The 27,727-nt window shown below is 64.3% G+C and overlaps 2 protein-coding genes across 3 annotated transcripts; both read right to left on the bottom strand.

The window, feature by feature from the left end:
• Window positions 1–1,725: 1,725 nt before the first annotated feature.
• On the bottom strand, window positions 1,726–17,351 carry SLC43A2 (solute carrier family 43 member 2). Of its 2 annotated transcripts, none has more exons than XM_015818349.1 (13): window positions 17,177–17,351; window positions 11,781–11,985; window positions 11,135–11,190; window positions 10,860–10,936; window positions 10,114–10,206; window positions 8,455–8,588; window positions 7,822–8,024; window positions 6,933–7,079; window positions 5,313–5,454; window positions 4,755–4,887; window positions 4,466–4,539; window positions 3,282–3,405; window positions 1,726–1,887 (listed from the first exon to the last, which is right to left on the bottom strand). In XM_015818349.1, the coding sequence occupies exons 1-13, from the start codon at window positions 17,349–17,351 to the stop codon at window positions 1,726–1,728; spliced, it is 1,725 nt and encodes a 574-aa protein (XP_015673835.1). The 2 variants fall into 2 exon arrangements, with proteins under 2 accessions (XP_015673835.1, XP_015673837.1); XM_015818351.1 differs by having other exon boundaries at window positions 17,192–17,351.
• Window positions 17,352–21,929: 4,578 nt separating this feature from the next.
• Window positions 21,930–26,948, bottom strand: SCARF1 (scavenger receptor class F member 1). The gene is made up of 10 exons (XM_015818346.1): window positions 26,839–26,948; window positions 26,259–26,320; window positions 25,956–26,057; window positions 25,051–25,576; window positions 24,698–24,919; window positions 24,175–24,278; window positions 23,981–24,073; window positions 23,716–23,874; window positions 23,380–23,541; window positions 21,930–22,585 (listed from the first exon to the last, which is right to left on the bottom strand). The coding sequence occupies exons 1-10, from the start codon at window positions 26,946–26,948 to the stop codon at window positions 21,930–21,932; spliced, it is 2,196 nt and encodes a 731-aa protein (XP_015673832.1).
• Window positions 26,949–27,727: the final 779 nt, after the last annotated feature.

The following is a 27,727-nucleotide window of genomic DNA, read 5'->3' as shown; positions in this document are numbered from 1 at the left end:
AGCCCCCTGTAGCCATGCCGCCCAGCCTCCTCACTCTCTTGGCTTGACAGCCCCCTTTGGCGGGAATGCCAGTTTAAATGCTGCGCCATCTGGCCTTGTCGGTCCCCCAGTGGGCCCCAATTGGAGGAAACCGCCAATGAGGGCGGCCATTCGCTTCCCTGTGGCCCCCTTTAGCTCTGCCTGGCTATGGACTCCATGCCTTCAGCCTCCCTCCTCACCAAACCAGGGTTTGTTGCCTCACTGGCACTTGGCGCAGAGTTCAAGGTCACTTGCTTCCCCTCAGCTCAGTGTTTGCAGGAGATGCAGAGCGGCATCACTGCTTTCTTCCACATGCCCTCTGTGGAGAACAAGCCGTGCCACGGCTTCACCTGGAAACTGCCAGCCCTGGCACACACTCTTGGGCAATCCCGGCTCTCTCTCCCTGCACGCAAGGCTACAGTTGAGCCAAGAGGGAAGAAGGACCGTTCTGGGAGCCGGCTGCTTCCTCCTCTCCTCCTTCGGGAGGGAAGCAGGGCAGACGTGCCCCAGGCCTCAGCTGGCACCCAGAAGGCAGCCACGGATAAGGTCCAAGGAAGATGTGGGTCACCGGTCCTCACTCAATGTCCAACCCTGGAGCCTCTCCGGCCAAGGGTAGCCCACCGGCCTCCGAAGGGAGCACCTTGACCAAACTTTCTACCAGGTCAGCCTTCTGACTGCTCAGAGTAAAAAATACACAGGCCAGATAGAGTGGTGTGTTTTTCTTTTGATGTTAAGAGACAAGACAGTGCAATCCGCAAGTGGCATCTTGGCTGCCCCTGCCCCCCCCCCCGCCATGGCTGCTGGAAGGGAACAGGTGCCCTGCCTAGGAGGATTCCCGCCACCAGGGGGCAGTGGCAGCCGCTGCGCCTGGCGTGAGGAGGCTGGACCTGCCCTTGGCGGAGCCAGAGAGGCCGGGGACGATGGCTGGGCAGGAGCCGCTGCGCCTCAGGCCAGGTCAGGATTTGGGGCGTCTCCTTGCCTCGGTCCACCAGGCCCCTTAACCTTTGTGAGACTTTGGGGTCATTTTCCACTACAGCCCAAATGCCTGCGCGACCCTGTGCAAAGCTGCCCCTCTTCAGTCACGCCCCAAAAAGTCCAAAGGGGGGGGGAAGACACTGTGCAAGCCGCAGCGTTTTTCAAGCTGGTCCTCAAACTGCAGAGAGAGTGGGGGCCAAATTCCGCCCCCCCCAGGACAGGTGCAAGACATAGGCAGACCGGATGCTCTCCTGGCTCCTCCTCGGCCAGAGGCTGCGGAGGTCGGAGGGACCAGCAGGCTCCTGCAAGATGACCAGGGGAGTGGCTGGAAGCCCTCACCCAGGATGGGAGAACAGGCAGATGGGGAGGGAGGCCGGAGTCTGTGTCCTGCACAGACACAAACCAAGCCGTTGCCTGTGTGTGTGTGTGTGTGCATGCGTGGTACAGGTGTGCCAGGAAGGGCTAGGTCACCATAGCAGGGGGGGAGGGGTCCATTCCCTTTGCAAAGCAACCAAGACCCGTATCACGTTAGGCGTCTCTGAGGCCAGCACCAGAGACCGTGGGTAGGAGAGGCCACGGCAGGATGGTGTCACGGAAGAGGCATGGTGGCGTGCCTTTTGAATCCAAAGCAAGGCCCGTCCCGTGAGATGGGACCTGTGCTGGGGGGCCTGGGGGGCTTTACTGGGGCCTCAGGGCAGGGGGGAGCCCCCCCGGCCAGTCCAAACGGCGTCTCTAGACGAAGGCCTCCTCGCTGGGTGTGCCGTTGATCTTGAGGAAGAGCTTGGCGTCTTCGTCCTTCTGCTGCTTCTCCTGTTCCAGGTGCCGCCTGTAGCAGATGAGGTAGAGGGGCAGGCAGAAGCCCAGCATGCTCACCCCCAGCAGCCCCACGTTGACCTGGCAGGAGAGAGGGTGAGGGCGGTGAGGGCGAGGGACGGCTCTCCACAGAGTGAGGCGCGGCTCACTCTGCAGCTGCCGCCTCTGCTTGAAGGGCCCCTGCCCTGCCCCCCTCCCCTGGGCACCGTGGCCCCTGTGTGCCAAGCAGCCCCTGAGCCCCAACTGCCTGCGGACCCAGAGTGCCAAGCCTGCTGCCTGCGGTGTCCCCTGGCCAGGCCAGGCCCGGCTCTCTCCCGAGGGAGCAGCCGCCCAGGAGGGGAGGAGAGGCCGTTGCCTGGGCTGCGCTTGCCCCGTTTCAACAGCACTTCGCTACCCGAGGGCCGAGCTCCCCTCCCAGCCGGAAAAGGGGCTGCCCATGTGTCTTGCAGCTGTGGGGGAGAAAGGAAGGTGGCATGAGGAGAGGAAGCCCTGGTCCATCTGGATCTGGTTGGAAGGGACCTCAGAGGCCTTCTCGTCCAACCCCATGCCAAGGACGGGAATCCCTGGATCATCGTCCCCTTGCCTGCGATGGAAGCCGGTGAGTCCAGGAGGCCAGCTGCTTCAGAGCTCCCCCCTCCGGGACATTCCTCCTTTCCTAGACCCCTGTCCGATGGGGGGAGGGGCACATTTGTGTTGCCCCCCCCCCCATCCTCAGCGTGCAGGTCTTGCCCGGGGAGAGGACAAGAGAACAGCGGCTGCGAGGCCAGATCTGCACCGAAGGGCCCTGAAATGTTTTCCCCTCCTGGAGGCCAAAGACGGAGGCCGCTGCCAAGACAGCAGCCCAGCAGACGCCTGGAGCCGGCCTTCCCTTCCTCACGTGCCCAAGACGGACGACGGCTGGATGGCTCCCAGCCAGCCCCCCCCAACCCCCCCCTGGGAGCCGATCCAGGAGGCCTCCGACAGCCAGACCGTGACCAGACAGCCTCCTGGGGGGAGGCTGGCTTCAATGCAAGGTCAAAGGGTCCAGACGTGGGGCGGGGGTCCTGCTGGCAGGCTTCCCTCCCAGGCAATGCCAGGCCACAGGAAGGACCCTTAAGGGAGGCTCCTTTTCTTGGCCCAAGCACTCAAAGCCCCTCCCTTGGAGATGTGTGCTTTGGTGGGCTGGGCATGTACCTGCCCCCCCTCCTCAGAAAAGGTCCAAGCCCCCAGACTGGTCCTACTCTGCTGAGAGCCCCTGTCCACCTCCTGGGCCTCTACAGTCCTCCACAGCAGACGGACTGGACCACCCAGGGACCAGGAAGTTCTGCCACAGGCATGCACGGTCCTTTTGGGGGTGCAGCCACCCCCTCTGAGCCCCAAGGCCCAGAGCTGGCCGTGGAGGGAGTCCCTGCCAGGCACATTCCCTGCCCTCTTCCCTTCTCACGGGCACCTCACCTTGCGCAGCCACCACCCCCAGCCTAAATGGCACCACTTACCCAGAGGGGGTCTCCTTCCAGGGGGCCCATCATAGCCAGGAAAAGGGGCTGCTGCAGGAGGGCAAAGAGGGCACTGACGAGAGATTGCAGCCCAGTCAAGCTGCCAAACTGCGTGGAGGGATACCTGGGGGAGGGGGGGAAAGGTGCAAGTGACCCACACATGTCTGCAGCTGCTGAGTGGAGACCCTCCCTCTGCCCGGGTCCCTCGGTGTGGTTTTGCATGTGTGTGAGATTGGGGAGAGCGACAGTGGAGTATTGGGGTCTCTCTGCAAAAAAGGAAGCAGCTGGGCCGGGGCCGGGGGCCCTCCTGGCTTGCTCGGCCTGGAAGCCTCCTCAAGGCCGGCCCCTCCCAGAGGAGCCCAGCCCCCCCCCCCCCATTGCAAAGTGCTGAGTGCGGAAGGCTGGCGCAGAGCAGGAGCCTGGGAGGCAGGTGTGCCTGGCTCCGCCTCTCCCGGTTGAGCAACCCTGGGAGCTGCACCCAACGCCCTCCGTGACCCCACAGCCCGAAACCTCCTGTCCAAAACAACTCCAGGCTGAGCAGGACAACAACATGTGAGTCAGCCCTATAAAGCGCCTGCCTCAGCTGCAACTGGATCCAGGGCCTGTCTGTGCGCGTGCGTCTGGGTGTGTGTGTGTTTGTCTCTGTGCGTGTCTCTCTGTGTTTGTGTGTGGGGCTGTGTCCCTGTGCGTGCCTGTGTCTGTGTGTGTGTGTGAGAGAGAGTTTGTGCCTGTGTGTGTGAGAGAGAGAGAATGACCGGCCAGCCAGGCTAAGAAACCAGGAAATGCGAGGGGGGGCAGGGGGGAGAAAGCGAGACCTGGATCCGGGCCCAGGGAAAGCTCTCCGGGGCAGGCGGGCCCTGGGGGCGGGGGGGGGGCCCTGAGCCCCTTTCAGCTGCCTTCCTTGGGGCGCTGAGGGTTCGGGACGGAGGGCCAGCCGGGCAGGAGGAAACTGTTTGCCTCCCAGGGAAGGCAGCCTGGCCTGAGCTGACCTCGGCCTCCGTCGGGGAGCTGGGGAGGCAGGCGGGGGCGGGCACACCCGCTCTGGAGCAGCACCCAGAGGTGCCGGCCAATATCCGGAGGCAAAGCCAGGCGGCAGGGAACGCAGGGAGGAGGAGGAAGACGTGACCCAGAAACGGGGTGACCCACTTTGCGATGGGCAGCTGAGGAGGGGGTGCTGGACTTACACAGCAGCATAGAGACCCCCGACGGCCGAGTGAATGAAGCCTCTGACGATGGTGTGCAGGATGAAGGAAAGGATCTGCGAGGGAGAGCGGGGAGACCCCCTTCAGAGCCAGGAGCCCCCGCAGGACCCCCTGCCCCTGCCCTCCTCCCTCCAAGCTCTTGAGTGGAGCCGGGACCCCCCACACGGCGGTGGAGGGGGTCCCCCAGGACAGGGCCAAGCCGGCCAGCCTTTCCCCCAAACATACCCCGCAGGCCCAGCTGCCCCCCTTCGCCCACGTCCCCCTCCTTCACCTGCAAAGGCAAGTTGGGGATCAGGCAGGTGACCCCAAAGCCCACCAGCAGCACGTTGGTGAAAGCGAAAGCCCGGGTGGCGTTGCAGATCTTCTGGATCCGGCGGTCCCGAGGTTTCTTCTTCTTCTCACCCCTGCAGGCGGGAAGAAGAGTCACACACGGGCTGCCCCCCATCAAGCCCCCAGGGCCAAGGAGGGCTCCTTCCCTGCCTGCTGCTCCGGTGCCAGCCAGTGCCCGGTGACCCTTTCCCTACTTCCAAGGGCTCTGCTTTCCCAAGTAACCTCGGCCTTCTGCCAGAGACTGCCAGTCCCTGACAAACAAGGCCCGCAATGACGGCACTGCGGTTCCTGGCCCAGTGACCCAGTTGCCTCACGGCCTCCCATCCGGGCAGGGCCCTTCCCTGCGGCAGGTGGCACTCCTGCACCCCACGGCGTGAGCTGCCAAGGGCGTGTGGGAAGCGGCACCCCTTTCCTAAGCTTCAGAGGGGAAGGAATGCAGGTTGGGCACACAGCTGGCAGGGAGGCACCCCACAGCTGCCCCCGCCCACTGGCCACGTACGGGGGGCTGGCGTCTCCATTGTCCTCCTCCTCAGGGCTGTCGTCGCACTCCTTCAGCTTCCAGTCCATGATGTAGCCAATCACCGGTGCCGTCAGGAGGCAGAGCAGCTGCAAGACTCCGAAGACGGAGCTGTAAAGACCCACTGGAAGACAAGTGGACAGGCCCCATCAGGGACGAGAAACCCCCAACCAGACCCCCCCTTGCAGGAGGCCAAGCACGGGGCACCCAGCCTGTCCAGTCTCTGTTATGGGCCCCAGGGCAGAGCTGCGCAGCCCGGTGGACCCAGCAAGAGAGGGCATTGCCCCCTGCCTGGCAGAGGGCGCCCCAAGCTGGCTCTGGATCCGGCCTGGAGAAGGAGAGGCAGAGCCAGGAAGCAGGCAGAGCTGGGGCTGAGAAGGGGCTGGGGTCAGCCCCCCCCCAGGCCACACCGGGAACCCCGGGGGGGCCTCCGAAAGCTCTGCTCCGCGAGGTCCTGGGGGAGGCAGGCACAGGAGCAGGGGGCCCTGGTGGGCAGGCACCCCCTGGCCCTCTCCCACCACTCTCTCCTCCCTCCCTCCCGCCCTCCCTCCTGCCCTCGGGGAAAGCAGCGGGCCGATTCCTCTGCTTCAACGGATTCCAGGTTTAACAGGCCCAAACTGGCTGTCACTACGCAAGAGGCGCGCATGGTTTCACCCTGTTGTGCAAAAGACACGGTGCTGCTGCCGGGGCAAACTCCGCCTCCCTCCCGGCTTCCTTCCAGCAGCTATAAATAGGGGCCTGACGCAGAGTCTGCGGCCTTCTCCCCCTCCCTGTTGTTTTTCTGCTTTTCAGGGGGCAAACTGGCCCCTCTGACCCACTGGCTGAAATGCCCCCCCCTCCTTCCTCCCCCCCAGTAGCAGCCGGATCCCCCAGGGAGCAGCAGTGCGCTGCCCAGGCTCCCAGCACCCTGCTTGTCATGGCAACACAGCTGGAAGGAGCACCACAACAGCCACAAGCGCCTGCCTGCCTCGCAAAACAGCCTCTGCTGGGGGGGGGGAAGAATGGGGGGGCATCTGGGCCCCAGCAGGCAGCACGGGGCCATCTGGGTGGGGGGGGACCCTTGGGTCCTGCCCTCCTTGCCTTCTTTCAGACATAAATGGCACCCAAACGCGCGGTGGCCGTCACAAGACCTTCCGTGCCCAAAAGGTGGGCGTCTGTTCCCTTCTCTGACTGGTGCCCATTCCCCCCCCCCGCCAGCATGGCCACCAAGATGTCTGAGGGGGGAAGGGCTGGGCTCTCAGCAGCCGGCTGTGGGCGCGGTTGAAGGACCAGCAGCCGGAAAGCAACTGCCAGCCTTGCGAGGTAGCCCAAATAGGAAGCAGACCCAGATGAATTAATTCATTTCTCCCCTCTGTTTATCCTCCAGAAAACTAGGGAGGGTCCCCTTCTGACGCGCTTCCCGTGCTCCCCTCCCCCGACCGAGCTGCCTCTGATCAGATGTTGCCGAGGCCACGGGGGGGGCCTCCTCCGCTCTTCCACGGCCACTCCCACCGGTCACTGTGGCCCCTGAGGCGGTCTCCGAGTGCCAGGGGTCAGCCAGATGGAAGCCGGGTTCCCCCAGGCCCCGACGTGGGTCTCCCGTGGGCGGGAGAGGGCCCCCACCTGTCTCCAGGTCGCCCTCCACCAGGAACTCCAGGATGTTGTTCATGGCGCCCATGTAGAAGATGAGACGGAGCTGCGTGACGCACATGGTGACCAGGCTGAGCAGCAAGATGGGGCTGAAGACGCTGTGCATGAAGGATGGGGAAGCTGGGGGGAGGGGGGCAAGTGGGAGCGGGGGGGGGGAGGGAAGAAAGGAAAGATCCATCAGGCTTTTCCCAGGAGATGCCACAAACAGGGCTGGCAGAACTGTGGGGTCCGTCGGCCACTTCTCCTGGGCCCAGAGGCAGGGCCCCAGGGCCACCCCCCAAAATGGCTGCCTGGTGGGATCAGGGCAAAGCTGCCTGGCCCAAGACCTCAGGGTGGTGCGGGCTGTCCGAGCGGTCACCTCCTCCCACTTCAGCAAAGCCCCGGGCTGTGTCCTTTCAGGGGCCACTCCAGCCCTCCGTGAAGGGAACTCCGGGGGGCAGGCAGCAATTTCACCCCAAAACTCTCTATCACCAGAAGGGAAAGGTCTCCTTACAGCCTTTCCATTTTGGCTCACTGAGGGCAGGAAAGGCTGCTGGGCAGAAGCGGACCCCTTGCCCTTTGGCCCCTGAGGTCAGACCAGGCCCACAGGGCCCGGGGTGCAGAGAGGGCCTCCCGAGAGACCCCCAGTTCTTGCAGGCAGGAGAGGCGGGCAGCCCTGACTCCTTGTGCTGGGAGTTCCGAGATGACCGTCTTCCAGAGGGGAGGGGGGGCTACCCAATGAAGAGACCCCCTCTGCAGAAGCCACACTGCAGCAGGGGCCTGCCAAGCTGCCCATCCAACTGGCACGGCAGCAGCACCCAAAGTGTGCGAAGCCAGGAGGCAGACGGAGCGGTCAGCCACGGCCCCTGCGCGGGATCCTCACCTGCGCTGTCCGGCTCGCACTTCACCTCCAGATCCACCGTGGAGAAGCAGAGCTTGTTGCCGTCCTGCAGCGCCGGGGCCTCCTTGTTGCCCTTCATGGAGCTGCCCACACTGAGGCGGCGGCCGACCGTGGTCACCTGCTTGTAGAACTGCTTCCCGGTGATCTTGTGGTCAAAGCCCAGCCAGCTGAACTTGATCTTCACCCTGGTGGCGGAAAGGTCGGTCCTGCTGGGTCTTGGCCCCAGACCGGAGGAGCTCCTGGGAGCAACGTGGACACATCTGGCCTTGCCAGGGACCCTCCCTCTTAAGGGGCATCTCCAGCTGTGAAAGGCCGGGGAAGCCACTGCCTGGGGAGGGGGGTAATCGATGGCTGCAAAGCCAGGCCGTTCCGGGCAGAGCAGCAGCCAGCACGGGAAAGCCAGCCCTGGCATCCATTCACCAGGAGGGCCCGGCTGAAACGGGTTCCTGGGCGGCTGGCAGAAGGGGGGGGGCTCCCTGGCACAACTCTGCCCATGTTCACCACTTGAGGTTCTGCAAAGCTCTGGAAGGACTGAGTGGCCCTCAGGTGGGCGGGCAACGCAGGGCCCCTGCCCCACCCAGCTTGCCCACGCCTGCCCCCCTGCCAGCCACTCACGTGTAGTCCATGTCCTCGGGGCCTGGGAAGGGCTCCAGCGGCCAGTTGAAGAAGCAGTTGAAGAAGACGAGGCCCGCACAGCCGGCCCAAATCAGCAGGATGAGGATGAAGGAGGCGCCCAGGTCGTAGATCACCTGGGGAGCAGAAGGAGCCGGCTGAAGAGAGGTGGGGCTGAGGCCACGGTGGGGGGGGGATTTGTGGGAAGAGCTCGGCCCTTAGGGGTCAGCCCCCATGGGCCGTTTCTGCAGGCAAAGTGCCATGGCTACAATGGGGCTGGGCGGTAAGCAGCCCCAAGGCCGGCCCTCCCGTTGGGAATGTCACGCACATGGCGACTGGAGGTGGCTTTGGAGCTGGGTTAAAGTTCACTCTGGCGTAGCCCCTTCCTCCAGCGTCAAAGGCGGCCTGTGGGGAGCCCATGGAGCCCCCCCTGAAGCTCTTGAGGCAGGAGGAGAAAATGGAGACGCTCCTCAATTCCCCTCCCCCTCTCCAATGTGCTCCAACTGCCAGCCCGAGCACTGCAACACGACCCCCATGAAAACAAGGGGGTGGCACTTGGGTCAGCCGTCCTGGGAGAGGCCCTGCAGGCCAGCTGCCAACTGTGCCAGGTGAAGTTGGCCGCCAGTCCACGCAGCTGCCTTGCCTGTGCCAGGTGAAGTCGGCCGCCCAGCCCGCTCACCCCAGGCACTCCCCCAAGCCCCCCCACGAGGGCAGCCAAGCACCCCCCTCCCCCCCATCCCTGGGTCTGCCTGTGCCCTGGGCCAACGTCTGGGGCTGCAAGAACAGCTGTGTTTTCCACACAGCCTCCCCTTCCTGGAAATGCACCATGGGTTCCACAAAAGAATACAGAGAAGAACAACAGAGAGGGTCAGGGGACTGGAGGCTAAAGCATATAAGGCCTCCTTTGACGCTGGAATTGGGTATGTCTCGTTTAACGAAGAGGAGGACGAGGGGGGACAGGACAGCAGCCTTCCAGTATCTCAGGGGCTGCCCCAAAGAAGAGGGAGTCAAGCTCTTCTCCAAAGTGCCTGAAGGCAGGACAAGAAGCAAGGGATGGAAACTCATCAAGGAGAGAAGCAACCTGGAACTAAGGAGAAACTTCCTGACAGTGAGAACAATTAACCAGTGGAACAACCTGCCTCCAGAAGCGGTGAATGCTCCAACACTGGAAGTTTTTAAGAAGAGACTGGACAGCCATTTCTCTGAAATGGTATAGCAGGGGGTTGGACTAGATAACCTCCAAGGCCCCTTCCAACTTTATTATTATTATTATTAAACAGTGCAGAAATGGGTTGCCATTTGCTACACAACTTTCAGTAACCATGCAAAAAGAGGTGTTGTGTGTTTGTGAGCACAGGTGTGCGTTAAATTCCATCAGGCCTTTGGCTTTCACTTGTCCAGGCGCCGTCCTGTATTCCTTCCTGCAGCTGGTGGGTGTCTCGGCCAGCCCCTTCCTCTTATGGGCTCCTGGGGGGCTCTATCACTGTGCTGGGCGCCAACGGGAGCCAACGAGAGTCTGGCACCACCTCAGTTGGATAAAGTTGGTGACCCCGGGGGAGTTGGGGAGGTTTCCTAGTCACGGGGGGGGGGGGGGGGGGGGGGGAGTGGAACCGGGCTGCCATTCCCAGCCTGCACTGTCCCCCTCCCGCAGCCCCCTCTTACCTTGATCCCGGGGAACGTCACTGCCGAGGACGCGTAAGAGCCAATCATGAGGGCAATGAAGGTGGAGCGCAGGTCCCCGAACATGTTGGGCAGCTGGGAGGGAAGGAAGGAAGGAAGGAGGGAGGGAGAGGAGAGGAAGAGGGAGGGAAGGGAGAACAAGTGTGAGGGCAGAAAAGGCTGGCTAGAGGGAGGCTCTGCGCAGTTGCCTGTTTACTCAAGAGCAAGAGGCGAGGAAGCTGTAGGGGCGGAGGGGGGGTGATGGTGGTCCCTAGACCCACAATTTGGGAGGAAAAGGGGCAGGGGAGGGGGAGTGTTCCACCCGGACCTTCCACACCTTTGGCAAGGCTGGACTGGAGGCCATGTGGAGGGGAGGGGGGCGCTGTTTGATCTGACCCAGCCTCCTTCTAAGCTCCCCCAAATGAGGCGCGACTAAGGGCAGAGCACGGGGGTTCGCCCCAGTGTCAGGCAAGGGCACCCTCTGGGCCCTCACTCGGCTCAGGCGGACGTGCACAGGGAGGCCACGAGCCCCGGTCAAGGCCCATCACAGCAGGCATTTCCCTCCCCTCCCTAAGGTACTCAGGAAGGGTACAGAGCCCCCGTCTGGAAAGGGAGCCCCCCAAATCCCCTCCGGCAGGGGTGCTGTGGGGGCAGACACACCAATCTGGGGCAAGACGGGTGCCCATTAAGCCGCCCCATGCAAGGGGGCACAAGAGCTCGCCCTGCCCACCAGGGAAGTTGGCACTTACCGTGAGAGACGTGAAGGTCATGCACATCCCTCCGAAGCCGTTCAGCGACAGGGAGATGAAGATCAGCACCGACAGAGCTGGGACAGAGGGAGAAAGCGCTTGAACGCCAGCCAGTGCCCGCCAGGCCAGGAGCCCAGGGTGGGCATGCCTCGGGAGCCCTGCCCGTCCCCCAGCCCCCCACTGGGCAAGGCTCCCGGGCTCTCCCCCCCCATGGAGAAGCCACGCCCGCCCCTCCCCCCGCCTCTCCTCCCCAGAGCGCCCTGGGTCACACTCACAGTCCGGGTTGCTGGCCCCGTAGGCGATCATCACGCAGGAGACCGCAAAGCAGGCGCTGCAGAGGCACACAGGGAGGCCCATCAGTCCCTCGGGTCGGATCCCCAGGCCCCTCCCCATATCCGGGATCCTCGAACCCGCAAGAGGCCTCCCCTCGCCCACCGTGCCCTGCCTTCGAAAGGCTCCCCTCCACTGAGGCTCTGAGCCAGGGCCCAAGAGACGAAGCCTCCCCTGCCCAGCTGCCAGTCACCCACCCCGACGACGCAGGAAGAGCAGAGCCTTCTCTCCATGCTCCCTCCCCCACCGCCGGAGTTTGGGGGGGATTTTCTGCCCCCCCCAACAGCGTGCAGAATGGGGCCAGGAAGCAAGGTGTTTTCTCCCAGGAAGCCTGAATGGGCCAAGAACCCCCGATGGGGGGGGGGGCAAAGCAAAAGCCCACCTCCGCCCAGCCCAGCCCCCCTCCCCAGAAGCCGGGTGGATCTCCCTCCCTTGCACGTGGATCAAGTGGCTCTCCCTTCCCCCGCAGGCTCTGGGCGCCCCTCCCCCATCCCGAAGGCAGAGCCTGCCCGGCTGCTGGGAGGGGAGGGAAGCTGCCCCTTCCCCCCTGGTGCTGCGGGCGGGTGTGCTCCCCCCCCCAGAACTGCCCACCTGCCCAGCAGCCTCAGCTTGCGCGGACCGTATTTGTCCATGACGATGCCCAGGGGCAAGGTGATGGCGCTCAGCAGGAAGGAGCCGACGGTGAAGGCCAGATTCAGCATCTCGTCCTGCTCCTTGCAGATCAGCCAGCCGTTCATGCGGGCCACTTCCGGCTCTGGGGCTGCCGTCCCGTTCCCGGGCACCCCCGTCGAGTTCTCTGTGGGGGGGGGAGAAAGGGGCACTGCAGGAGGCGCCACTCAGGAGGCTTGAGCCCCCCACCCACGCCAGCTCTGCCCGGCACAGGAGGGACTCTCCTTCATCAATCGGACACCTTTCAGTTTTAAAAGACTGTTTCGATTTTAAACAAGGGAGCCCAGTATGTTTCAAAGGGACCCAGATGGGCTCAGAAGGCTTCCCGGGGTGGGGGGTGCTCTCTACCCCAAAGGTCCCTGCCTAGAGAAAAGGCCGGGTGAGCTGCGAGGGGAGATGCTAGAGCCGGGAGGTGGGCAAGGGCCTCCCTGCTAGGCGTGGAAGAGTGCCCCCCCCTCTCAACCTTCGGACTCAAGAGCCTGGGGACCCCTCGCCCTTGGGTGCCATGGAGGAAGCAGGCAAGGGCTCCAGCCTATCACCTGGTGGCATGGCCTCCCCAGGGCTCCCGTTCTTTAATTGTGACGTATTGTGTGACCGCAGGCTCCCAGCTGACCGACCCACACTGGTTTACAACATCAATTTGAACAATGCACCCATCAATTTAAGAGAATAAAAACAGGCAATAAATAACGATAAAACCATAAAACCATGTTATCGGAACAGCTATCGTGTGTGAGTAATATAAACCTGCATTAAGAAGGGGAGGCTGATTGATAGAAATGGGTTTTAAGTTCAACCCTGCAAAATTGGGTACATGGTGTCCTTCCAAGTGGTGGAAAGTCCCTGCAGTGGTGCCCCCACCCAGAAGACACCTCCCCCCTCCCGCCCCGGTTCCAGCCGAGGCTCCTCCTTTCGGGGGCACCTCCGAGAGGCCCTTGGCAGTGGGGCGGGGCTGCAAGGCTTCCAGCATCTCCGACTCTCTGCCGGACAGCCGAGGTGCCCCCAAGCTCGGAGGGGCAGCAGCCTGCCCGAAAGACCCCACCAGGCCCAGGGGACAGGGCAGCGCCAGAAGAGGAGACCACGGCCAAGGGGGGCTGTTTCTGATGCCGGCTTTTGCGTGCCCTGCCAGGGAGGCCTTTCAAGCCAAAAGATACCAGCCGGGAGAACCAGGGAGTCTCGGGGGCTCCGGGGTTCAGAGTAGGGCCAGGGAGCTACACCTCTTCGTGCAGAGAGGCCGAAACCCAGACTGGACCCCAGACTGAAGGGCAGAACTCCTTCCCAGGAAAGGCCCAGGGGGAGGAGGAGGAGGAGGAGGAGGAGAGCTACTTTGTGTGAAGGAGGCACCTCTGAGGGCGGGATCCAGGTTCTGGAACGTGTGGGCCCCGTCCAAAGCCCTTGCCAACATCCTACGGCCCTGCCTTTCTGCCAAGCCAAGGCCTCAACCAGGCTCAGATTTCAGCAGGTTTTGGAAAGGGACTTGAGCCACTGGACCCCTGTGGCCCAACCACGTCCTCTGGGTGTGGCTGCTTCCCTTTCGAGGGATGAAGACGGCCCCAGCGAGGCAAGAGCCCAGCCGTGGGGAGAGCCGGTTGCAGAGGGAAAAGCTGTGGACGGTTTGGGAGGAAGCGGGGGTGCCGTCTCGGGGCCCAAGAGAGGCACCCACAGATGCACCTTCAGCCGCAAGAGATCCAGCCTCAGAAATCACCCCTGCTTCCACCGGGAGAGCGCTGGGCGCACAAGGGCCCTCCGACGGCCCCACGAGGTGAAAGGGAGGGCAGGGACAGGGCGAAGGGCCAAGGAGATCCGTCAGCAGGAGCTAATATCTGCAGAAAGCCAGTCAGAGGCGCTCCCCTGCAGGAGGAGGCTGGGCTGCCAGGGCAGCTGAGCGCCCCACAAGCCGCCCCAGCACCAGAGGGAAGGGAGAGGGAGGGGGGCATCCCGCTGGCAGCGGGAGGCAGCCGGGGGCAAGTTAAGGGCCAGAAAGCTGAGTCTTGCCCCCCCCTTGGCTTCGGTCTCCTCCCCAGAGGGGGCCGGCTTCAGAGGGGCCAAGTGACTGAGGCAGCCAGGCGGGCACCTGGCAGAGGGGGCTTCACTCAAGGGCCGAAAGAGGCTGGGCGGCGGCAGGAGATGGGGCCAGAGGCACAGAGCACCCCACCCACCCTCCAGGGACATCGACATTCTCCCCAAAGCAAGGATGGGGGCACTTGCCTCCCCCCCCCCGCCCAGCCCCGGCCTCCCAAGTGCTGGGCAACCCTGGGCGGCTGGTCCACCTGGGCAGCCAGTTCGGCCCTCGGCGGCTTCCGTGGTTACCCCTTGCTTGCCATCCGCCACAGGAGGCCTCAAGCTGGATGCAGCCGGTTGATGCTGGATGCTCCCCCCCCCCGCCCGTAACCGTGAGACCACTTCCACAGGTGGCTCAGGAGAAACATTAACCAGCCTGCCAGAGGCACGGAGGAAGCAGGCAGAGCTGCCGGGGGGAGGGTGGGGGGAGAGGCCGGCAGAGAAGCCAGGCGAAGGGACAGTTACAGTTGGGGAGGCCAGGAGCCCCCAGGAGAGGTGGGCAGGTAGCCCCGGGCAGTGGGAGGGGGCACACCTATGTTGGGGTCTGGCAAGAGGGAGGCCTCTTCGCAGGTTCCTGCTCCCTCCACCTGCCAAGTTGCCCCCTCCTCACCCTAGGTTTTAAACCCTAGCAGCGGCTTTACCACAAACAGGGCTGTGTTTGTGGTGAAAACACAGCTGGGCTGGCAGGGACGCGAGTCTCCGGCCGCCCTTGAGGCGCTTCGGCCTGCCAGCCGCCTTCCTTGGAGGAGGAAAGCATATAGGGGGGTGCCCTGCGCTGGAGACCCAGCGGCTCTGGGCCAACGTGGGGCCAGACCCACAGCCACCTCGGTCAGCCTCCAAAGTGCAGCTGGCCCTCAAGAGACCAGAAGAGGCTGTGTGGTTCTGGCTCCCTTCTTCTAAGGCACTGGAGAGGAGGGGCAGCCCCATTGCCCAGGGCGGGCTCATTTCCCCCCCCCACTGCAACCCCAGCCAGGGCAGGAACCCTCCCCCCCCCACCATCATAGGCTCCAAACCATCCTGGAAACGGCGGAAGCAATTCAGCCATCTGGCTTCACATGCACATCTGGAGTGATTCATGGGTTGGCCATGCCCCTCCTTTGGCCCAGTGTCCCTCCGGGGCCTACGGAGCATGGCCTACTCGCACGGGGTGGGGGGGTGGGGAGCCGGGACAGGGCCAGGGTCCAGGGCCTGGGGTCTGCAGAAAAGCCACAGAAAACGCCCTTAAGGCGGTTCATGAAGACTGAGTGGGGCCAGGGACAAGGCGCTGCCTGAGTGTCACCTGAGGAGGGAGGATAAAACGAGGGGAGCCCCTGAACCAAGTCGGGCCACGGGCCACCCACAGCATCACTTGCCCACCGCCAGGGACACCCCCAGACACCGGGCTCCTCGGGCGCAAGAGCCACAGGCAAGCCGTATCTTAGGGCTGAGCCCCCACCACCAGCCCAGCAAGCCCCAAAGGGGCTCCCTTGAGCCGTGGCCATCCCCCCCCCGTTACAAGATGGCTGCCCCCAGGCGAGGTCAGGTCAGCGAGCAACACTGCAGAAACTGACTAGCTTTCGCCAGCCCAGGAAGGAAAGGGAGGGAGCCGGCAGGGCCCCCCGGCGGCCCCCCCCACGCCCCCACAGCCTTCAGCCGCTTGCCCCCTCCAGCGGGAACCGGCTGTCATGGCCGGCAGCTGCAGGGACCCTGAGCGGATGTGGGGAGGCAACTCAGCACTTCAGCCGGAAAACGCCAGCTCAACAGGCAGGGCTGCTGCTGAGTCGGAGTGGAGCAAAGTTGTTGCAAGGAGGCCCTGATCCGGCTGCAGCCGGCCACAGGACACACCCTGCTCTCTCTCTCTCTCTCTCTCTCTCTCTCTCTCACACACACACACACACACACACACACACAGAACCCCCCTCCCTGGTGCCCCTCCTGTGAGGAAGAGCAGGGCCAGCAAAGTGCAATGGAGAAGCAGGGACCCCACCCGAAGTTCGGCTTGCCCTGCTCAGGTTCCTGCCAGGCAGCAGGTCTGGAGAGCCCCCAGCTGAGAAGGAGACCTCTCTGGCTAAGCCCCCCTCCCCACAAGACAGCGGGGGGGGGGGGGAGAGGAGGCTGTTTTGCTTCTCAGCAACAGAAGGAATTCCCCAGAAAGTCCAGAGGACAAGACTCAGTCGGGAGAGGCAGCACCAGACTCCCTGCAGACAGGGGATGCTGAGGAGGAGCAGACCCCCCCTTCCCCCCTTCCCCCTCTGCTGCAGGAGACACATCACAGGAAGCAGCCCCCTCCCCGGACTGGCTCAGGGCTGCTCCAGGGAGAAAGGAAGGAGAGGAGTCCCTCTTCGGCAGCCCAGCTGCCTTCTCCCTCCTGAAAGCTCAGTTGCTCGCTCTGGGCAGGCCCAAGAAAAGAGGGGGGGGGGAATCACTCCGGTTTGCCGCTTGGGTGGCCTTGACGGGGGGGGGCTAAGCCGAGCCATGGGGTCAGCGGAGTTTCCCTGGGTTAAACTGCGGTGTGTGAGAATATGCAACGGCCCAAGGATGGCTGCGGGAAGGAAGGGGATGGCGGTCAGAGCTGGCACTGAGGGCACCAGCCTTTGACTCTCACCTGTGGGTCTTCGTCCCCCCCACCCCACATCCCGCCGATGCTCAGTCCAGTCCGTTCCGGGGCCGAGTCCTCACCCGCCCTCTCCTGCCAGCCTAGAATCAGCTGGTTCTGCGGGATCTTATCGTTTTCCTTCTTGGATAAAATCTCTGCCACGGCAGCTTTTTATCAAGGTCTCAGCCTGTTCAGACCCTGTAAAAGATTGACCGGGGTCCAAAGGGCAAGGCTGATGGGGGGGGGCAAGGAGGAATGGAGACAGAGGCAAGAGCTTCCTCCCCCCCCCAAGCCTTGCCCAGTGTGGCTGATATCTTTGGAAGAGACCGCAAAGACTCCCAAGAAGGAAAAGGATTTATGGGGAGGGGTCCAAAGGCTGTCCTGGCCCCTCCCAGTCCAAAAGCCAAGTAGCCAGTCTAACCTAGAGGCGGCCTAGACAGTGGCGGGCAGGAACAGGAGACGGCTCCAGCCCCTCTCCCCAAAAAGAGACCGCTCCTGGTGGTCTCGCAAGAGATGCCCCTCCCCCCAGAGTCCCTCCCCCACTAAGCAGCCAGAGGTGGCCCACACAGGCCAGATTGCCCAGGGGGGAGGGGGGGCTGACTTGCCCAGGAGGCCCCCCCCATGGAGCCCATGTGGCAAACACCTGGTGCTCAAGAGGGCCGGGCAGGGCCGGCCAGCCCACGAAGGGGCTTCTTACCTGGGAGGGAGCAGAGGTAGGAGTAGAAGCCCTCCGACTTGAGCATGATCAGGAGGGATCCCCAGCCCAGGAGAACGGCGGAAAAGAAGAGGTTCTCCACGACGGCCGTGCAGGCCATCCACCAGCGGCGCCGGTGGGCTGTGGCAAGAGTGGGAGCCATGATGGTGGGCGGCAGCAGGTGGGGGTGCTCTTCTTCACCAGGAGGGTCTTCTGATCTGTGGGCACACAAAGTTTTTTCTTGAGCCCCTTTTTTCCTTTGGGGCTCCCTTTCTTTCCAGACAATGGCTGCTGCCTCTTCCCAGCACCCTCACCCCCATTCCTCCCCAAACGTTCTCAGAAGACGCAGCTTAAAAAGAATGAAAGGAGCCGTAGGGTAGAAAAGGAACTCAGAGATCATCTGGCCGCTCCTGCAAATCCCCCAGCAGAGGGTCATCCAGCTTCTGCTTAAACGCTTCCAGCAAAGCAGAGTCCACCCTCCCCCAAGCAGCCAGGCCCATTCTTGGACAACTCATCCTGGTGCCCACTCTCCAGCCGGGCCAGCTAACCCCCCCCCCCGTTTCTTCTCAAGAGCCCCAAAATGTTCGTGCTCAGAGGGGATTGGTGGGAGAAGAGACTGGCCAGCGGCTGAGGGCCGATCCAGGCAGCCAGCAGAAGGTCCCTGCAAGGGGATCTTTAAAGGGTGCTGGGAGGAGGGAAGCTCAGCCGGCAGAGATTGGATCAAGCAGCAGCAAGATTAAGGGTCCAAACCCTTGATTTATTTTATCGGGACTTCTCCAAAGCACTGGATAAACTTATCAGCCTTGGGATAAGAGGATGAGGTCAGCATGATAGGTCAGCAATGTGGCTCAACCAGAGGAAGGGGGGGCCAAGTGCCCGGACAGCAGTGGAGGGAAGTCAAAATGATCCAGAGGCAGCCAATGGCCGGCTGGCAATGGGGGGGGGGGGGCTTAGGTGGGGCCAAGTCATTCAAGACAGCAAAATAAAAGAGTGGCTGGGGAGGGGGGCAAAGAGGGATGCCCCTGGCCAGAACACCCCCAAAGTGCCCCTAGATTTACTCCTGGGGGGGTCTGGGCAGGGTGGGGGGGGGGAAATGCCCCAATGGGCTGGCCTGCTCCTTCTCTTCACAGCTAGCAGCAGCTTTGGGGAAAAGGGGGAAAGAGTTAAGGGGGGGTCTGGGAATGGGTGCCTGGCCCAGCTGCTTAGGAGAAAAGCAGAAGTGGGGCGGGGGAGACAAGAGAGGGAGCCGAAACAGGGAAGCACAAAAGGACCCGAGATTAACTGATGCGACCCCCCCCCCCGTCTAGAGGCCTCTGGGCAGCTTGAGCTGTGACACTGGAAAGGCCCCGGGCCCTGCGGCCACCTCATCAGGGGCCCCAAAGCCCGGACAATGGGCAGAACAAGAGGAGCTCCGGCGGGGGAGGAGGGCAGAAGGGGAAGGAAGGGCCCCGTCCTATGACGGGTTGGTCACAATAGATCAACCGACCCCCCCTATGTAGACGCCTTGAACCGAAACACCCAATGTCTGGAAACCTTGGGGTGGGGGCGCAGGGGGCCTCATGAAGACCACCTGGGATGGAAGTGGGCTAGCAAGGACCCCGCCCCACTTCAACAGTTGATCTCCTACTGGGGGGGCTGGGACACCGCGCTGAGTGTCTCGCCAAAGACCCGGCCCTTTGGGGGAGGAGGGGGGCTCTCTAAACCAACACATCCCCGGGGGGGAAATCACCCGCTTTGGATGTCTGCTTGCCCCCGGGGTGGGGGGTGCAGGACAAGAGCCCGAAGTTGGGGGGGGGGTTCTCTCTGAGCCTATTCCTCCCACTCGGGCGCAAGGGACAGGCGGACGCGGCAACGGGGGCAACGGGAGTCCCGGAGGCCGGCTGGGAAACGCGGAGGGAGCGGAGGCCCTGCAGAGATCCGTCCTTCCCCGCGGAAGGAAGCCAAGCGACTCCCCCCCGCGTCCCTCCCCAGCGTGCTCCAGCCGGGCCGGCGCCCACCCCGTGCGATCACCTGGCTGCCCAGCTGGATCCGGCCGGCGCTGCGAGGCTGCGGACGCGGTGGCGACGCTTCTGCTGCTTCGTGCCCGGCGCAGCGCCGCGTCTTTTATGCCGCGAGGCGGGAAGGGGGAGCCAGGCGGCGCTGATTGGCCCCGGCGCCTTGCCAGCCGCCGCGTCTCGGCCAATCGGACAGCGCGCCGCCAAGCCAAGGTGGCGAGGCGGGCAAGCGGGCTCTCCTGCCGAGAGGGGCGCGCGGTGTGTGTGTGTGTGTGGGGGGGCTGCGGCTCCCTTTCCCGCTGGAGCCCGCGGAACGGCCGGCCACGCGTAGCTCCCTCGGCGACCCTCCCGTTTTCGCGCTCTCCGTAGGCCGGCGTCGCTTCGTTTCGCCGGGCGTAAGTCTTAAGTCCCAGCCTCGATACTTGCTCCGGATCCTGGCCGACGTTGGCCGGACAGGCCGGCCCTCGCCCGTGAGGCCTCTGCTTTGGAGGCGGCCGTTGAACTTAAGCTCCGCGGAGCCTCAGCGCTAGAATCGCCTCGGGCGCGCCGGACGGTTCCGACGGAGCCCCGGGGGTCGTCTTTGGCCCCCGCCGAGCTCCGCGGAGCTGCCTGTACCGGGAGAAGGAAGGGCAGGGACCCGGGTGTGTGGGGGGGGAGCAAGGAAAGGAGCTTCCCCAGGGCGCCCCTCTCTCCCCCCCCCGGCGTCCCAGCAGGACGACCCGCCCCCCGCCCCGCAACTGCCGCCGCCTGGCAGAGACGGGCCGGGGCCGGGGCGAAGGGCGTCGGGCGCCCCTCGGAGGCTACGGGTCCCGCCTTCGCCTGCCTGCCTGCCCGCGGCTGTCGCCGGAGCTCTCCTGCGGATTCTTCCGGGGCCCTGAGCAAAGGCGTCCCTCCGAGCGGGGCCTGTCGCCTCCGGCACGCAACCCGGGCTGCCCTCGGATTCCCTCCCCGGCGGCCCCGCTCTTGAGGGCGATCGCCGTGACCAAAAAGTCCCCGCGCCGGTGCTCCTCTTTCCCGGCTGGGTTGGTGAACAAAGGCGGCCGCCGGTCCATCCCTTCGCAGGGAAGCTTCGGCTGAGAGGTCCCAGGCGGTCGGCGCCTCTCTGCCCGGGGGATCGGTCGGGGCTCTGGCCGGGCGGCTTCCAAAGCCGTGAATTTCTCCACCTCGCAGATGATCCGTCTGAAGCGCCCCCTGGTCGCCTCCCCCGCTTGTGCTTCAGCCTGACAGGCGGACCGGAATTCTCCCGGGGCTCCTCCGCCACAGGGCGACAGGCGCTTCCCTGAAGGAGGGCCGGTTGCTCGGGTCCTGAGGCAGCCAAGTCCCCCCAAACGCTCACACATCCCCGCCTGCCTGCCTGCCGGTAGCCCTGCTCCCCTCTGGGGTCTTTGTCAGGGTGTGTGTGCGTGTGTGCGTGCACCCTCCGGAAGATTGGAGGGCCATCCAGGTGTTTTTAGCCAACTGGAGAGGAGCATCGGGGTGGTAAAAACGGAACACGTGACCTTATCCAGGGTGAGAGGGGCCTGCAGACCCCCCAGAAGTTGTCCTGGGACTCTTTGTGACTTCTTCCACAATTTTCTGCTGTGCTCTTGAAGAGGTTTTTGCCCCTCCTGAGAAGAGAGTTGGACAGTGGCAGCATGGCTTTTCACACCGGCACCTTGCACGTGGCATAGTTGTGATTGTGAAGCCAGGCAACAAACTGCAACATTGGTCTGGTGTGTTCATTCAAACCGCGTTGAAGGACCTGAGATGTTGTTGTGATAATATTCAGAGGCAAGATCAGGCACCCTTCGGAGGACCCAGGAGGAGTGAGGACTTTTCCACCAAAGAGGGGAGGTGGGCTCGGGGTGCAAAGGGTGCTCAGATTTGACCTTTTAATCAGGGGCCCTCCTTACCCCCCAAGGGCCAAGGGGGTGTGAAACACACGTCCTAGGCCGGCATCTCAATGCTTCCGTTTGTGCTCTGGGCAGAAGTCGGGTTCAGCATATCATGTGGGCCCAAAAGACTGCACTAACTAATCCAAGGTTTAGTGAACCATAAATTATAAACCACGGTTTAGTTAACCATAAACCACCGTTGACTGCCACAGACCAGCAAGGGGACAGGCCAGGAAGAAGTAACCGTGGTTATTAGTCAAGCTAGAATCATTTTAATCCCAATTATGAGCCCATACAGTTACTGCTGTCATAACTCTCCTCCGTCCTTTTGATGAATGTTTTGTTCAGGTCTTCCGGGGGTCTTGATCGGGGGGGGGGGGGCTCCCAGTGAGGCTTGGGGCAAAAGGCCCCTCCAGCCTCCGCAGACGCCCAGCCTCTGTCGGAGACTCCCGGGTGAGGCTGGTGCTCTGCCAGAGGCAAGTGCCCCCTGCTGGCCACCACTGGCAGCTCCCCAGGCCCTTCCAAGGCTGGGTGCCCACGGGCAAAAGAGCCCAGCTGTGGGCAGCAGGGGAGGCATCTATCCGAATGCCAGACTGTTGCCAAAGACTCTTTTCTGAGCAGAAGGGAAAGGAAGGGCTCCGTGGGGCGTCAGGCAACCACAGGCAGGCTCCGGGTTCAAGTGTTTCCAGTGGCGAGGGCGGCCTCCCAAAAGATGGAAGGTTAGGGGCCCAATCCCTCCTGGGGCCCAGCAGGATTGGCCTCCTCCACGCAGGACCCCTTGAAGCTTCGCTCCCCCCTTGTTTGTGGGAGGGTGCTGGGGCAAACCCAGAGGCAGGGCACGTTTGCTTCCCTGGCTGAGCCCCTCCAGGGGACTCATGGGTCCAGGCTGCTGCTGCTCCCTCCACCTTCCACCTTCTCGTCAGGGGCCAGCAGGCCTTGAGCTTCAGCCATGCCAGGGCCCGTCTCCGCGGCCAACTTCCTTGGCAGCTTCTTCAGGCTCCTTGGCCAGGTGGCCTCCTGCTGCCCACTCCCCCAATGCTGTGGGACGGCCAGCGGAGGGTCTTTGTTGCCCCTTCCAGCTTGGCCCACGGTCACGTAAATGGTGGTGATGCTGGGCTCATGGATGCAAGCTTCCACAGCGGCTGCCTCCGGGGGCTCCGCTCTCTGCGCCAGGGGCCGGGAGCCGCCAGCCCAGCTCCCGTGACCTCTGGGAGGGTGGCCTGCAGAGGCCCGGCCACTGTCCTCCCAGGGAGTCGGTGCCATGTTCTCGTAGCAGCTTCTGCCCGGGGAGAGGCCTGAGGCCCCCTGCAGAGGAGGAGCACCTGGGACTGAGCTCTCAGAGGCCGTTGGCTTCCGGGCAGGGCTGAGGGCCTCTGGGGGGGCCCTGAGGCCCTGAGGGCCAAAGTGGGTCCCTTCTGCAAAGGAGACGGAGGGCCGCTTGCCCTTGGCGATGCTGGAGGTGCGAGGGATGGCAAAGGGCGAGGGGTGCACCGGTGTTGCCTCGGGGAGAAGGCTGCACTCTGGCAAGGCTGAAAGAGCAGAAAAAGGGATTTAAAAAAAAAAAAAAGTCTGGACTGGGTTCACTCTAGCGGGACACTAACACAATACAGTCTCTGCACCCCCAGCCAGGTGTGGAGGTGCAAGGAGCATAGCTGAGCTGGCCTCCTGGGGGGCCTCATCCCACCACACCTGGAGGTCATGGCATGCCTACAGCTGAGCCTCCTCTGTGCATTAGGCACCAGCAGCCCCCGTCCTTCAGGCCAGAGCCAAGCCCATAGCAGGGCCGCAGCATCCCCCCCACCCCCGCCATGAGGAGGGCTGCCCTAAAGAAGAGGGGGGGGGTCCACCTATTCTTCAAAGCCCCTGAAGGCAGGACAAGAAGCAACGGATGGAAACTAATCAAGGAGAGAAGCAACCTGAAATTAAGGAGAAACTTCCCGACTGTGAGGACAATTATCCAGTGGAACTCCTTGCCTCCAGAAGTTGTGGGTGCTCCATCACTTCTGGAGGTTTTCAAGAAGAGGCTGGACAGCCATTTGTCCAGAACAGTCTCCTGCTTGTGCAGGGGGTTGGACTAGAAGACCTCCAAGGTCCCTTCCAACTCTGTTATTCTGTTGCAAGCTCCCTCCCTCCCTCCCTCCCTCCCAAGGGATCAGCAGCAGCGAAATCAGAGCAGGACATTTGGGGACTTGCTCAAAGTGTCTTTGGGCCCAGAGGCTGCTTTTCCCTGGCTTGGCGCTGAGACCCTTTAGCACAGTGATGGCAAGATTTAGGCTCACTGGGGAGGGGATCCCCTACCTCTCCCCCCCACTGGCACTCCTACCTTCACTGGGGGGGAGAGCAGACTGCGGCCCTTGGCAGCCCCCCCTTTCTTTGCTGACTCCCTCGGAGGAGGAGGAGCAGAAGGAGCTGTCCGAGGGCCAGGCAGCAGATGTTGGTTCGATGAAACTGGGGTTGAAGGGCGCCTCCGGGTCTCGGTGGGTGACTGGGAGAGGACAAGCATCAGAGCAGGGATTGGCTGTCAGGCACCACCCTTCCCACCCCAGGCCCTGCCCCTCGACACCCCCCCCCCTCGGCTTCTGGGACAGCAGGCAAGCAGGGGGGCCCAGAAATACAGACCCCTTCCTGCAGAAGCTTGTGCTTGTGGGCAGCCCCTCACCTGTCACCCGTGGAAGCTTGGAGCCCCCTCGTGAGAAGCAGGGAAAGCTGGAAGGGATGCTGGGCAACAGGGCCACCAGGCGGTGCTTCGCTGGAGGGAAGCGATCCTGCTCGGCCCCTGGCGCCCTAAGAAAGAGGGGGCGCTCAGACCGGGGGGACCCCCATTTCCCCTGTCCAGGCCTTCTTCTGGCTCTGTCCAGGCCTTCTTCTGGCTCTGTGTGTGTGGGGCTCTCACCTGTCCACAGAGGCTGCCCCATGGAGGCCGTAGCAGCAGCAGCAGCAGCAGCAGCAGCCCAGCAGGAACAGGAGCAGGAGGGGCCCCAGGATGCCTGCCAGGAGGGCCCCCCGGCCTTGGACTCCTGGCAGAGGAGGGTAAAAGTCAGAGGAGCGAGGAAGACCCCCTCCCCAGGGGGCGCCTTCTGGTTCAGCCCCAGCCCCAGCCCAGGGAAGGGAGACTCACCCCGCTGGCAGTCCCCGGAGAGGGGGTGGCACGGTCCCCCTGTACAGGGACAGGCTGCGGAGCAGTTGGGCCCATGGAAGGCTTCCGGGCAGGTCTGGTTGCAGCTGCAAAGGAGTCAGAGAGAAAATGGGGCATGGGCGTGGGGGGGGGGGGAAAGCAGGACATCCCTGCCGCCGCCCCATCTCGTTACCTGGAGCCCCAGTAGCCAGGCTGGCAGAGGCAGGTCCCGGAGGCAGGATCACAGCTCCCGTGGAAGCAGTCGGGGCAAGGGGACTGGCAGCCCTCTCCAAAGAAGCTGGGGGGACAGGGGGCCTCGCACCTGCAGCAAAGCCATGGGGGGGGGCTTGAGGGGCAGAAGTGAGGAGAGGACAGGGCCCTCTCTGGGCAGGGGCCAATTCCAACTGGCAACCCCCCCCCAGCTCTGCAAGGCTTCTCCTGCTGCGCTTGCTCGCTTCCCTCCCAATTTCTGGCAGCCAGGAAGGCCCCTGCTGCCCGTGCAGAGGGCCCAGGCTCCCAGCCCCACCTGGCCCCCACGAATCCAGCCTCGCAGTTCCGGCATCGTCCTGTCTGCGGATGGCAAGTCTCTCCCTGGCGACAGTGGCGGGGGCACGGCTGCGTGCAGTTCTCTCCATACAGCCCCAGAGGGCACGGCTGCCGGCAGTGGGTCCCATTCCAGCCAGGGTCACAGGCCAAGCAGGCCCCCTCCACGGGGGAGCAGGGCTGTCGGTTCCTGCAGTGGCCGCAGCTGCAGGGGCAGGAGAGAAATAGCACAGGTGGCACACAAACAGCCCAGCGCTCAGCTTCTCTGCTCTTCCCTCGGCCCGCTTTGGGCGGGCAAAGGACACGCCTGGCTCCCCTGAGTCACAGGCTCCTCACCTGTGGGCACACTGGGGTCCGTAAGTGCCCCTCTGGCAGGGCTCTGTGCAGCTGGGGCCTCTGTAGCCAGCATCACAGGTGCAGCGTCCATCCTGAGGTGCGCACAGGCCGTGCACACACTGGCACAGGTGCTGGCAGGCCGGCCCCCACCATCCTGCCGTGCATTCGCATCGCCCAGATTCCTGGGCACAAGGCGATCCGTGGCAGCTGCAGAGAGAGGCGCATCGCCTGCCCCACCAGCCCCGATGGCAGAGGCAGCGGCCGGTGGCCGGATCACAGCGGGAACCCAAGAGATTGCACTGGCACTGCCTCCGACAGTCAGGGGCCCACCAGCCTGGATCACACCGGCAGGTGCCTGTGACAGGGTGGCAGTGGCCTCGCTGCCCACACAGGCAGGCCGACTGGCAGAGCAGCCCCCACCAGCCCGGGTGGCAACTGCACTCTCCGCTGGCTGGATGGCAGCGGCCGTGGGGGTGGCAGCGGCAGTTCTGCTTGCAGTCCGGGCCCCAGAACTGCTCCGGGCACCCTGAAAGAGAAGCACAGCACCCCTCAAACCCTGGACCAGCCCCCTCCCCCCACTGTAAGCCTGGCCGGCAGCAGGGTCTCTCCCAGGAGCCAAGTGGCCATGGACCCCAGCGCCCGTCCAGGTGCCAACCTTTGGAGTGCTTTCCTGCCCAGGCAGGCAAAGGGGATCGCGGGGGTGGGGGAAGCCGGTCCGTGGCCAGGGCGTGGACCCAAACAGGGCCGGGCAAGGCAGGGTTTGGGTGGGGGTCATGAGTCGCCCACTCCTGATGGTCCCCACGCAGAGCGGGAGGGAGGTAAAAGGGGAGGATCCGGGGTTGCCTACCGACCCCCCTGAGTTGGGGGAGCGCTTTCTTGGCTCTCCCCCACTGGGCCGTACTCACGGGCGCTGCAGTTGGCCCCGAAGAAGCCCGGCCGGCAGCGGCAGACCGACGGGCGAACGCAGACCTCCCGCTCCAGGCAGGCCTCGGCGCCCAAGCAGAGGGCTGCGGGGAGAGCGGGGGGCGAGGTGAGTCCGAGGGGACCCAGAAGGGGGCGCAAGGCGTCAGCACAGCGGCCACCGTTCTCGGCCCGGAGGGGCGTTCCCGGGGCAGAAGGAACCGCGTCGGGCCCGGGTCCCTGCCGGTCCTCCGGGGGGGTGCGGTGGGGGTGCGAGCAGGAGCCCCCCCCGGGGGACAGCAACTCACCGAGGGGGCACTCGGGCCCCGCTTGCTCCCATCCCGGGCAGCAGACGAGGGCGGGCGGCAGACTAGCGGGAGAGAGCGCGCTCTTAGCCGGAGAGAGCGGGAGCCCAACCTGAGCCACCGGCCCCCACCGGCACCCGGCCCGGCCCGTCCTCGGCGGAGCCACCCGCCTCCTCCCTTAAGGTGCGGGAAAACCCTTCCGAGTTCTCCCGGAGAAAAACGCGGCCGAGCAGGACCGTCCGGCGCGCTCCGAGGCGAAGCGGCGCTGCTCCGGGCTCTTGGCCGGACGGAGGAGCGAGGCTCCACAATAGCCCCGGCAAGCGGCTGCCTTCCCGGCCGGTCCGCGGGGGCCTCGGGCGGACCGTAGCGGAGCTGGGAAAGAACGGGCGGAAAGGGAAGGCGCGGGCGACGGCCGGGGGAGAGCCGCAGCCAGCAGGCCAAGGCCGAAAGGCGCCCGCCCCCCCCCGAAGCCCCGCCGGTCCCTGGAGCGGAGGCGCCCGCCACCCCCGGCCTTCCCCCGACCGGCCAGAGCGGAGCGCACGGGCGGCCGTCGGCGAAGCGGGGCCGGCTGGCTCCCCCCTACCTGTCTTCCGCCGGGCACACGTGCCTTCCCCCGGGCTCCAGCTCCGGGGAGCCGCGCCCAGAACCCGGCAGGCCGAGCCACAGCAGCAGCAGAGCCCAGCGGCGCTCCATCGTCCCGGGGCCCGGCTGGGAGAAGTCGGGCGGCCGCGACCCTCCGCGCAGCAGCGCCTCCCGCCTGTTTCCTGCGGCCCTTCCTGAGGAAGCCGGCCGGGCAGAGGAGGAAGGGGGGGGGCGGGGAGCACGGTCGCCCCAGAGGCCGAAAGGATCGGCGGGATCTCTGGCCTCAAGACTCCCGGGCCCCTCCCTCCCTCCCTCCCAGGCTCCCCGGGGACCTCTGCAGAAGGCGACCCCCCACCGCCCAGCCTCAGCCCACCAGGGGGACCTCTCCGGGCTGTGACTTCTGGCAGAACCCGAGGCTGAGCTGCCCGCAGCCTTCACAGGCCCCGAAGGGTTGGAGGCTCTGGGAATGCCGGGGCCCCTCTGGACCCGGATTGTTTGGACAGGCTGGAGTCCGAGAGAGCAGGGCAGGGGCAGAAGCGGTCAACAACCAAAACGGAACTTCATTTTGTTCCAAGCTAAAGAACTTTGTGTGCTAGTCCCTCTCTGGAGCCAGATCGGCTGCCCCTTCCGTGTTGGGGGGCTCACCCCTGAGCAGGAGTCTCCCCCCCCATGACTGACCTCTACTTCTGCCAGCTCCCCCCCCCCCCGTCTCTGTCCAAGCAGTGCAGCTTCCTCTTGAGGCCTTCCTGGGCACAGGAGGGGAGCACCCCAGAGCAGGCTGACCTGCAGCTTCCCCTCAGGTCAGGGAAAGGGAGGGGAGCACCAGGAGTTGCATCTTGGGGGGGGGGTTCTGGGACTTCCAGCTTGCCCCCACCTTCAGGAGAAGGAAG

Source organism: Protobothrops mucrosquamatus, unplaced genomic scaffold (assembly GCF_001527695.2).
Source record: "Protobothrops mucrosquamatus isolate PMUCROS unplaced genomic scaffold, P.Mucros_1.0 scaffold721, whole genome shotgun sequence".
NCBI lineage: Eukaryota > Metazoa > Chordata > Lepidosauria > Squamata > Viperidae > Protobothrops > Protobothrops mucrosquamatus.
The sequence above is the reverse complement of the archived record's forward strand: the minus strand, read 5'-3'. Positions and strand labels throughout refer to the sequence as shown.

Excerpts from the sequence above, each read along its gene's own strand:
- SLC43A2 (XM_015818349.1), bottom strand. The coding sequence starts at position 17,351 with ATGGCTCCCACTCTTGCCACAGCCCACCGGCGCCGCTGGTGGATGGCC. Across the intron at positions 7,080-7,821 it reads GTGCGAGCCGGACAGCGCAG|CTTCCCCATCCTTCATGCAC; the intron begins GTGAGGATCCCG and ends CCCTCCCCCCAG. Across the intron at positions 4,888-5,312 it reads AATGGAGACGCCAGCCCCCC|GGGTGAGAAGAAGAAGAAAC; the intron begins GTACGTGGCCAG and ends TCCCGCCTGCAG.
- SCARF1 (XM_015818346.1), bottom strand. The coding sequence starts at position 26,948 with ATGGAGCGCCGCTGGGCTCTGCTGCTGCTGTGGCTCGGCCTGCCGGGT. Across the intron at positions 26,058-26,258 it reads GGGGCCCGAGTGCCCCCTCG|CCCTCTGCTTGGGCGCCGAG; the intron begins GTGAGTTGCTGT and ends CTCTCCCCGCAG. Across the intron at positions 24,279-24,697 it reads GCTGGATTCGTGGGGGCCAG|CTGCAACCAGACCTGCCCGG; the intron begins GTGGGGCTGGGA and ends ACTCCTTTGCAG.